The sequence below is a fragment of the Poeciliopsis prolifica genome, unplaced genomic scaffold, assembly GCF_027474105.1.
Source record: "Poeciliopsis prolifica strain line A6 unplaced genomic scaffold, Auburn_PproV2 SCAFFOLD014, whole genome shotgun sequence".
In the NCBI taxonomy this organism is placed as follows: Eukaryota; Metazoa; Chordata; class Actinopteri; order Cyprinodontiformes; family Poeciliidae; genus Poeciliopsis; species Poeciliopsis prolifica.
Window position 1 is genome coordinate 5053368 of NW_026562389.1, and position 11032 is coordinate 5064399.

Consider the following 11032-nt stretch of genomic DNA (forward strand, 5'->3'; position numbering starts at 1 on the left):
TACAGTTTGTCTTTTTTGATCTGACAGTGCAGAATTCCAGCTGACCTCGGGATTAAAGGTGAGAAAACGTTCAGGTCCACACACAAACTATCAACTTCAATTTTCCACCAATGCGATATGAAGGTTTTAACAATTTATTAATTTGTCACATCAGTAATGTCCTTCATTAGCTCCAATGGCTAATGGAGCTCCACTAAGTGGAGCTCCATTAGCCAGTGGAGCTTATATTCAGTAGGAAATCCTTTTATCTGTCTGACCTTCTTCATGTGAACATGAAGAACACAAAGAAGTAAGATTTTTTTGTATTCAATTAATTTCATTCTACTTTTATTTGAAGTGAAGGATTTTTTAGTGTCTTCGAGAGTCAAGAAAGATGCCTATGAAATGTATTATCATTTAACTGCTCATATGGCCCTGCACTCTTTCCCCAATGTTTGTTGATTTTTTTAATCTATTAAAAAGCTCCAAAAATATCTCTAAAGTACAATTCTTGACAAAGTTGGTAGAGTGAATTTAAATTGGTTGGTTTCATGGAACGGACTCAGCTCAGCAATTTTTAACAAGATTGAGTTCAATCAGATTGACAAAACTCCAGCAAGATGTACCAAAATATTGTTGATGTCTGATGACAACTTTAGGGATTGTGGTTGAGGGTTCATGCAGAACATTAATCAACCTTTATGACCTTCTGTAAGTGTCCAATTAGAAAAAAGCAGTGGCTTTAATATCAGTTTTTCTGAAATTTGCTTTCAGTTCCTAGAGAGCAAACGACTCAGACAAGCATGTGTCATCGGTGTGTGGAGACCGCCACAGCAAGACCACCACCAGCACCCAATCCCATCGTGTCATCAATGTGTGTCATACTGTGAAAACCAACATTTGACCCTGATGTTTAGTTGACTGGACTGTTATGTACTGTATCGATCCCTCAGGATAAAACCTCCTGCATCTGTTTTTGTCTGTGATTTGTTTTTACTTTTAAGAGTCAGGAGGACCCTTTTCCATTTTAGGTAAGAAATACTCAGCAAGATTTCCACGTTTCTTTGGCACTTTACTGAAAATCATAACAGATTTCTGTTAATTATCAGTATTATTTTTGCAATTAAACTACATAATAAATATACAAAGGTAATTCTATTTTTAAATCACACAATTAGTTTTTTTTCCTCCTGATTAATTATGTGAACTAATAAACAGAACTCATTTAGACCTTTGCATAATCACACAGATAACATGCAATCTGTAAACTAAAATTCTTAAGGAAAAGAACCATTTCAAGAGTCAGTTTTCTTCAAACACACATTTCAGTCCAAAAGCTGACGTTTTTCAGCAATAATATTCAATTGCAATAACAGATAAGCAGTAAGGATGTTCCTTTTTTCTGCTCTAGCAGCGTCAATATTGCACATAATGTCACTGGCTGAGTTTCCACTTAGCTGCTCCTTATTAAGTCCATTCAGGCATTCACTGTGTCCAGATAATGTGAAAACAAAGGAGTAACTTTGTCTATTTCCATCATGTGCCTGTCAAAACAAGATGGAGATCTTGTCCCTTGTGCTGAAAGTTGATCTCAGTCACTGTTGCTGCTGCTGTCATCTCCCACCACCATACTGCTGTACTTTTTCTGCTGCTGCTCCTTAAATGTGTCCTTGACCTTTGCCCTCTTCAGACCTCCATCCCTGCAGAGCCACAGATCAATTCAACATTTTAAACCTGCTGTATCTCTCACTATCTGAGATGTAAAGGCGTCAACTGTTTTACCAGACAGTTTTGAAGTTTGAGTTTTTCTTGTAAGTTTAGGAATAAAGTTTCAACGTTTTGAGATAATTCACAAAGAAAAGAGGTCAGCGCTTACCACTGAAGGTCTACCAGTCCTCCTTGGTGAGCTATGGCAGATTTCACTCTGTTGGCAAAGTGGACAGCATCCTCGCCCTCCTAATATTCAACAATAAAGAACAAACAGGATATTCTTCTGAGTAAAAACTGACCCACTTTGCGGAGGTACTGAGTTCTTCCAAGCCTGTGAAACCAACCTGTTGGTGCATGGCTGGAAGGTACCAGACGTTACAGACGAGAGCCCAGCTCGTCATCATCCGCAGCAGGTAGCTCACCATGCTGTACTTGGAACTGTTCCAGAAAGCATCTCCGAACTTTGGGTCATACTAAAAATGGACCGGCAAGCAGGTACAGCTTCAATAAAATAGATTCAAACACTCATCATAGACATGAATGTCATTACTTTGGGACTTTTGGGTAGGTTTGATAATACAAACTTTAATATTTGTTAAAAGGATAACAGTTTAAAGAGTCATTAGAAGGCCAGAACTGAGGTATGACTGTATGTACATTATTCACATTAAAATAAAAATATATACAAGAAAAGTACCTTGATAGCTACAGGATATATTGTTGCTCCAATTTCAAAACTTCCCTTTTTGAACATCATGACAGACGTGTTGTTAACACAGGTACCTGCAGAGAAAAGACATACAGGAGATGAAAGGGAATATGTTGTGTGAGATTTTTTTTTTAAATAAACATGCAATGTATGTTCATATTAAACAAGTCAACACTTAGCTTCAAAACTTTAACTAAAATAACAGGCCTCCAAGAGTTATTTCTATGAATGTATAAACATCAAACATGGAACCGGGTAACATGGCCAAACTTACCCTCTGGAAATATTAATATGGGAAGCTTTGTCTTGTCATTCACATGGTCTGTTAACCTGGAAACAAAACAAAAGGTGAAGGAAAACCTCCCAGACCCAAATAAATGTACACACTAAGGCAGTGGTTCCCAAAAATGTTTCTTCTGCCCCCTATGGATTGCAATAAAATCCCCCCAAAAAAGAAAAAAAGAATCAACTGGGCACAAAATTGTTCAACCAGACGTAAACCTATATACTCATTTTGTTTTCAAACTCCGCTGAAGTTTATTTCACACTTCAGGTTGCAACAAAACACACTAACAACCATCTTTACAGTGAAACATTTTGCATAAAGACAAGCAAGCAAAAGGTCCAATGAGAAACATTACAGGAAGTAAGTGAAAGCTTACCTTTTGGTCACTAGATGGCGGTCTTTCATCTCAGACCTCTCAAACCAGACATGAGGGCAAGACCTCACCATGGCTCTCTGAACAATCCCCATCAGACCTCCATGGACCTGCCCCACCTGAAAACCACAAGCTCCACTGTCAAAATGCACACTTCAAAGATTACAGAAAACTGCATGCAATAAATGTGGAGACATGTTAGATTTATCACATACCATAGCATAGCAGCCGTCGTTGCAAAGTATGACGATGTCAATAGGACTGGTGTGATTGGCCACACAGATTCCTCCTTTTTTGGGTCTATTCTCTCTGCATTTAAAAAATAAAGTCACTGTCAAACTGAAAATAAAAGGAATAATTTTATTTCTGAAGATACAAACAGAGTAGCTCCAGTTCTCAAGAGCTGCTATCCTGCAACTTTTCGAAAAATCACTTCTCCAACACATTTGAGTCAAATGAACGGCAGGTTATCAGGTCTCTGCTGAGATCACTCACATGATTATGAGCGGATTCAAACATTTTATTCAGCTCTGTTAGAAAGGGGATGCATATAAAGACTGCAGGATAGTAGCTCTGGAAGACGGGCACCCCTGCAGTAGAATGTTTAATGAGAAAATACTTGTTGTGGTAGTGGATAGTAGCAGAAAGACCTCGAGCACAGATCCTGTAGCACATGACATGGACCCACTCACTGAGCCAGAACTTTACCCTAGAAATTTACAGTCAGGTCAAAGCATGAAACTGACTTTAAGAGCAAGAAATTCCCTTTGTGTGGAACAATAGCTAGACTTGAAAGATTTTCTGATCACCTGCAATTTGGAAGAAATCCAACCGCAGACGTTCCAATCACCAACCAGGTCAGGCCGATGCAGGCCAGTGTGATCCTGAACAGAGAAAAGAAGACTAAATGTCAGAATGAATGAGATGTGAAAGGCAAAAAGCCACAAAGATCTGTCCTGAAGACATTTGTTTTGCACCAGAAGATTATAAACACAATCTAGTCCTTTCATTTTTGATGTGGAGCCCTGATAAGAAGTTAGCAGACTCATAGTTGATTGTAATGTTATATTCATTTAGGGCTTTTACTAATTTTGTTTCAACCTTATTTCCAGCCTGATAATGATGATACAGAATAAATATTCAATAAAGTTTGAAAATAAAAACTGTTCTTCTATTAAAAGAAAGAAATTAACATGCCACTCAAAAACTAAAAAGTACAGAACTTTTTAGTGAAAAGATAAACACATTTTTTGGGAAACCTACTAATGCAAGAGTTTGTTAATATAATCCAGAGTGTGTATGACCTTTTCACTACTGAAGACTTATGACTTCTTGTTTCATTTGAATAAAAATAAATGAATAAAAATCCTGTACAGCTGTCAGGACAGTTTCAGTCTGGTCCAGGTCTGGACTTTCAATCTTTGCGTTCTTTTATAGATTTGCTGTTGCTCTTAAGATAACGGTCATGGTGAATGACCCAATGTGGGTCAGGCGATTTCCATTTCATGATGGAGAAGAACAGTTTAATTTCTAAGGTCATTACTGTTTGCTTTCCAACTCGGAAATGTGTGCACAATTTCAGATTGTGTGTTTTGGACCAGGACACTGCTGGTCAGCTTTTATAAAAGTAATCACACCCACTAATGTTAAAAACAGAAGGCTGCCTGTTCTGCTGCTTCTGCTCTCACAATTATTTTTTCCATTTCCCAATTCAGGATTTAGATTTTTATTTGTTTATAATCCAATCTGAGGTCATTGACTCTATGACACGAAGAATGTTCAGATAATACATGAAAAGTGCAACTAATTGCAATATTAACAAAAATTATCTCAATCTCAGAAACGTAGTTGCCCTGTGTTTTGTCCTGTCCGTTGGCATAATCAGAATATTATCATTATTTGGGGAAAGCAATAAGGAAAGAACAGCTGATATCAGATATCAGTCAATTATATTAAATCAAAAGAATGGAGTGGGTGTAATAAAAGGGAGTGGTGCCTTAAATCATTCTCCTTTTGTTAATAAGTAAGAAAACATGCTGGTGTGATTCCTTTGCACCAGAGGGCCTTCGCAGACTGATATACTGCTGCTAATAAGATCACAACGAAATGAACAATTATTAAGCGCTTCAAGCAGAGAAGTTCGATGACGATGATGAAAGCTACAAGGGCTCAAGATAGTCAAGCATGTGCAGATTTATCTTCTAAAGAGGATTTAGCCAAGAGATGTGACTGGTACAAACATAGAATCTGCTTAGGTACTGTATGGTGACAGACAGGTGTAATACTTTAGGATGCTGGTCTGATGTCAAGAGAGGCAAAAACACCTAAAGACAAATTGACATTCTGCAGAAGGACCAGAACATGAGTGCAGAGGAATGGGGTAAAGTTGTTCTCCCTGTGCCCACTTCAGACTGTGTGGGGGAATCTGGAAAAAAATAATTATCCAGAGAAGCTAAGGTGAGATGTTACATTGAGATGCACAACATATCTCCTGTGTTGTGCTGAGAGTAAAAGATACTGGGCCAATCATGAACAAAGTTGCCTTTCATTGAAGAAAGTGGGGTTGCTCACATTTTGTCTAACAATATTGCTATGACTAAAGAACTCATCCATATAGAAACATCTTCCAAGGTTACTTTGCACAATGCAATGTTTGATGAAGCACTAAATTACTATTGATGATTTCTCAGAAATCAAAGCATTAGCATTTTGGAGCAAAGGCCAAGAAACCTTAAACCATTGAGAATGTACTTTGAATAAACTTTATGTATTTCTCAGCAAAAGCCCTTAACTCTAATGAAATGTTTATTTTTGGCTTTATAAACCACTGAAACATTTCAAGCAGAAATGTTTGTAAAAGTTTCTGTTGGTCTCAACATGTCTCAACGTCTTGTTCTCAGTAAAAGAAAGACTGCTAGATATTCACAATGTAGGTTTGACAATCTCCTGGACAATCTTTTAACAATACATTAAAAATTTGATTTGGCTGTCAGCAGGTCATGCAAAGTACTTGTTTACCTAAGAGGAGCAAGGATGCAGTATCTCACCAAGATACCAAGGCCATAGACCAGTGTCAGCTTCAGACTGATGTACTGGAAGTCATTGTGGGTGCGAGTCAATAGATTCCAGGACACCAGCTCCTCAGAAGTGAACCGCTGGGTTACCTTTATAGTAAACCAGAGAACATTCTTTTAAATCAAACCAAGATCTGTAGGAACTGAAAAAAGAGACTTAAACTTCAGTAGGCAAAAATCAAAGGCACCTCATCATCCACAATGCTCTCAATTCCTCTTCGAGTGAAATAGAAACAGTCACTAAGAGTGAAATCGCCTCCTACTGGAGGTTTGGGTCTACTGCGTCGTAGTTCCCCCAACTCTTTCTCCATAGAGCCGTGTTCCCTTTGGATGAGTCCTGATGAAGAAACAAACAGATAAAGTCAAAGTCAAACTCAATCACCTGATAGCAATCTGGATGAATTCCTCTCCATATCTCCTCAGATTATCCTGGCTGGAAAAGAAAACCAAACACAAAGAGAAAAATAAAAAGGACAAGGCTTACTTAAAAATACTTTTAGTAACATTTGATTAAAGAGTAATATTGATTCAAAGTGTACAAACCAGATGGTTCTGAAAGAGGAACCAAATATCCTTCTGTTATAGTTTTCACTTATATTTTTTTCTATGTTGTTCAGATGCCTTTTATAACGTCACATAAGACAACTGAGTTCATTTTACTTTATTTATTTATTTTTTTTGCTTTTTGCTTCATCTTATTTGCGTGTTATTGAAATTTTACTGATCAAGGTGTTTAGCGGCATTCTGCACCACTGCAGCACAGCATTTGAGTCTGTGTTCATTCGAGGAAAATTCAGATCAATTATTGCACCTTTTATGGAATGCTAATAATACTTTCTGCTGGAAAAATACCTTAAATTAGAATTTTCTCTTAGAGGCTTTACCAGTTATCAAATAACAAACTGCATTATGCAAAGAAGTTCTTCTTTCAATGCCTGCAGCTCACTCTAAGGCAGTAAAAGTTATCTGTCTTTCTCCCTCAATGATCTCAGTGCAGTTAGCCTGACAACATAGCATCAAAGTCCAAAATCTGATCTACTAAAGTCTGTGTTGACGACTTCAAATCTTTTGAACATTTATTTTTGAAGCATTATTAATTTAACAGTTCTTATCCACAGCGAACGGTGTGGCAGAGATGCATTTGGCCTCTACAGAGACCTAAAAAGCAGCTTTTTCTGATAGCTGTTTTGTATTTATATGCTGCTGCAGGAATCATAACCCATGCAGTGTGGGATCCGATAAGGAATTGAGTAATTGTGTCTTTTTAGATACTCTAGGCAGGGTTGCCAGACCAGCTTCATAAATGTTTCTGTTCCTGAGTCACTGTCTCTGTATCGCTAAAACCAAAATATTTTAACTTGACAAAGTAAAGATGATAATGAACTGTAGTAGGATGCAAAAAAAATAGTGCCAGCTTTTGCTAGGTAGCAAACCACCATGTCATTGCAACATGCCTGTCCAGACTTGCGAAACAGAAATCCAGTATTGCAGCAAAGACAATTGTGTCCCTAAATCTGTACTCATGTTTTACAATCACGAACACAGACAGTCTCACCATTAGATGCAGAAGCTTTAGCACTTTCTTCTTCTGCATTTGCTTTCTGTATGTTCAGAGTGGCCCACTGTGGAAGAGGTCACACAAAAGACAAGTCAAGTGTGTATTAGATTATCTGGATGATTTTAAGCATGTGGTTTTATATGGCCATACCTCTAAAGTCTTCACCAGGATGGTCATGTAGGTCTCAGAGATACCCAAAGAAAATCCAAACATGGCTGGGATCATAATAAGGCAGACAATGAGGTAGAGCCAGATATCTGTGGCCCAAAGGACCCCTGCCCAGAAGTTCTCCATCCTTCCCGTTATTCCTTAAGGTTCACCAGCCCTGTGGCTCAGACACAGTGGGTTTACTACAGGAGACAAATAAAGAAACAACTCTTGATGTGTAGTTTAGATTTATCCTGTTTAAAAGATAATAAAAATGGTGCTCAACATGTATCTATTTAGTGAAATTCAAAGAATTTTCTCTTCGAAACAGGAAATAAGCATAAAATCCACAAACTAACACAGGTGATTCAACTAAGTTCAAAGTATCAAAAGGTCATTTTACAATCACTGACACAGACCCAGTCAAACCACCACATATCAATATCACATTTAACCTTCGTGCTTACAGAAATAAATGGAGCAACCAGATATAGAGAGATATCAAAGCTTTCCCTCACTGCGTTAGTTTTCTGAAATCACCAGCGGCAGAAGTTCTCAGATTACAACAGCTCAACTTACGCACCAAGCTTCACTCCATGTTCTGTTCTGTCGGAGGACTGAACAGAACACGCAGAACAAAAACACGCCCATTTACTACTTGAACAAAGTTCACGGATTCCGGGTCAAACAGCGCCCTCATGTGTTCAGCTAGGAAAGAGCAGACACGTGGACCAGGACCAAAAAAAAGATAAAATCTTTCAACGACCATAAATGTTCCTCCTATGAAGCCAGCAGTAAGCAGGGAACTATTTTTACGTGTATTTCATTTTATTATTATTTTTTAACATTATTTGAGCTTGGAAACACTATACTCACCTCAGCAAAAAGCACTTTTTGCTTCCAGATTATCTGCGTACTCTTCAGACGATCAAAGACACGAATGTCACTTCTAGAGAATGATTCAGAAAATGAATGATTTCATCAGCAATATTCTGGCCTGAACATCATATTTTCTATAAAGTGGTGAGACAATAAACCCAAGTACAAACTCAGTCAACTACTGTAAATGAATGAAAAATATTCTCTTTGCATTAAGCCATAAGTTTAATTCATATTTACTTATAAAAGAAAATGATAAAAAGAAAATTCTAAATTGTATCTACTTAACTTGAAATTAGTAAAAGAAAAGGCTGACTTATGCTGAAATATTTTCACATCAAAAATATGTTGAGGTCAAACATCTCCTTTCCTGTTTAAAATAAATATTTATTAAATCTTCTCATGTTAGCATACCATGCAACCACTTATTTATCTTTACAACAAATAAGTGTATCATATCATAGGAACGGCACTTTAACCTTGACCTGAAACTATCACAAAGCCTTCAGGGAGCCAGACAAAAATAAAGGGGCTTCACCACAACACTTGGGGAAGTCTTAATGAGAAATGCGTGCAACAGTCTCCCTGTGTCAATGCCTCTCTCTCCCACCTAAAACTAACAAAAGCTCTTGATAATTTTCCAAGTTCAAAGATTTCACAGCCTGATGAACATTAGTGTAACTGGGGGACATAACGGGGTCAGTTAAGGTTGGGTTTGGTAATTCATACTGGGATTATTGTACATCCAGAGAACAATCTGGACATATTTGTAGAAATGTGACCTGGAATAGCACATATTATTTAAGACTTGTAAACTTCTTCATCTGAACATTTGCAATCCATTCAACCAATAAAACATCTAGAGCAATACTTCAATATGGCTTTCTCAGCCAAAGCTTGCCCTTTCCTAAAATAAGGCATCCATGCCTATAATATATCACCAGCCCACAACATGCTATTTGTTTTATAAAGCTGGGGGAGTGTTAGCTCCAGTGAAGGAAATTGCCTGTTAGTTTAAATATAGCTGCTTTCATCCCAAGTTTCCATGCAAAGAAATCTTTACTTCTGCTACATTTTGGCTACACTGGTTCCTGTTAGAGGAACTCCCAAGTATGGCCCATTAGCATTGATATTATTGTTTTTTTTTTTACAAGCAGGCTAAAGTTTATCACTCTAGAAATAAGGTCTGGTTGTGACTTTGTGTGCTTTAGGGTCAGGATGTGAGATATTGTTCAAACAGAAAAGTTTGTCTTTCTAGTCTATGAAACAGTTTTGTAAGAAAGCATTTTCACATCTTTTTTTCTTCAAAATACCAGTCCAGTCCTTCTTTACTCACAATTGAGCCACGGCCAAATTGCAACAACGTTGAGATAAGTCTGTGGTAGGTCCATAACCACAAACTCATAGGTAAACTTCTTTTGTACTTTGGAAGAATAAATAAATAGACATAGAGTGCTGCCCTCAGGCTGCAGATTTATGAGCTGACTGTATTGTCTGCCTTTGTGTTTGTCATAGAGTGAGACCATGCAGGAGGCAGTGTGTCATATCTCTGTGGCTTTTGAGCCACAAATAAATCACACAAACTGACCTACAGCAGTATGAGTATTGAAGGGGATTGCAGCCTTCAGACAGTACAACTGAACAAAGCCTTTAATTCAGTTCAATTCAACTTAAGTTTATAGTGCCAATCCAAAGCCACTTCATAGAAAAAAAAAAAAAATTTAAATACAGAAACAAAGAAGCATGATTCCAGTGATGCAAACAGGCTCAACTGCATTTGCACACATTCCAGTTCAATCCAAGTCATAAAGCACTGCAGGCAAGTTTGGTCGATTTAGCAAATTACTAAAAAGATTCAAATTACAGAACTTTAGGCTGAATGCATAGAGCCAGTTACTTTGTTCGCAAACAAGCTCCTCCCAAACAAGCTTTGGGAGGAGCTTGTAAATATGAGGGATCTACAAAAATCCCTCATATTTAGCATGCATTTAGCAACAATTTTGCTAGTTTATATCAGGAAATAAATAAATGTCTCAAGGAACTATTGAGAAGATGCACTTGGTAATGCTCCTCAAGCCAATACTGAAACTCAAGAAATGTTTGCTCTAGAATTTCAAAAATATGTGCTTGCACAAGTTGGGCCTTAAGTTTGACTTTTAGACTACAACTTATGCTTCTGAAGACAAACAAATAAGATAAAAAGGAAATATAAAATTTTTTAGGAGTGGAGTTTTTCTCCCTATAGCATTATGACTTTATTTGCTAAACCACAGCAAAAACAATTGAACATAGCATATATGTAAAAGTCTGTTATAAC

At 37.4% G+C, this 11032-nt stretch overlaps 1 protein-coding gene across 4 annotated transcripts; it reads right to left on the reverse strand.

The window, feature by feature from the left end:
* Positions 1-1039: 1039 nt before the first annotated feature.
* On the reverse strand, positions 1040-8734 carry agpat9l (1-acylglycerol-3-phosphate O-acyltransferase 9, like). Of its 4 annotated transcripts, none has more exons than XM_055039504.1 (14): positions 8713-8734; positions 7840-8039; positions 7687-7753; positions 6320-6468; positions 6076-6221; positions 3867-3941; positions 3677-3766; positions 3273-3366; positions 3061-3176; positions 2673-2728; positions 2387-2472; positions 2034-2162; positions 1856-1935; positions 1040-1679 (listed from the first exon to the last, which is right to left on the reverse strand). In XM_055039504.1, exons 2-14 carry the CDS (start codon positions 7981-7983, stop codon positions 1571-1573), a joined length of 1341 nt encoding a protein of 446 aa, XP_054895479.1. In that variant the 5' UTR covers positions 7984-8039; positions 8713-8734; the 3' UTR covers positions 1040-1570. The 4 variants fall into 4 exon arrangements, with proteins under 4 accessions (XP_054895479.1, XP_054895477.1, XP_054895476.1 ...); XM_055039502.1 differs by lacking the exon at positions 8713-8734 and adding an exon at positions 8420-8470; XM_055039501.1 differs by lacking the exon at positions 8713-8734 and adding an exon at positions 8355-8442.
* Positions 8735-11032: the final 2298 nt, after the last annotated feature.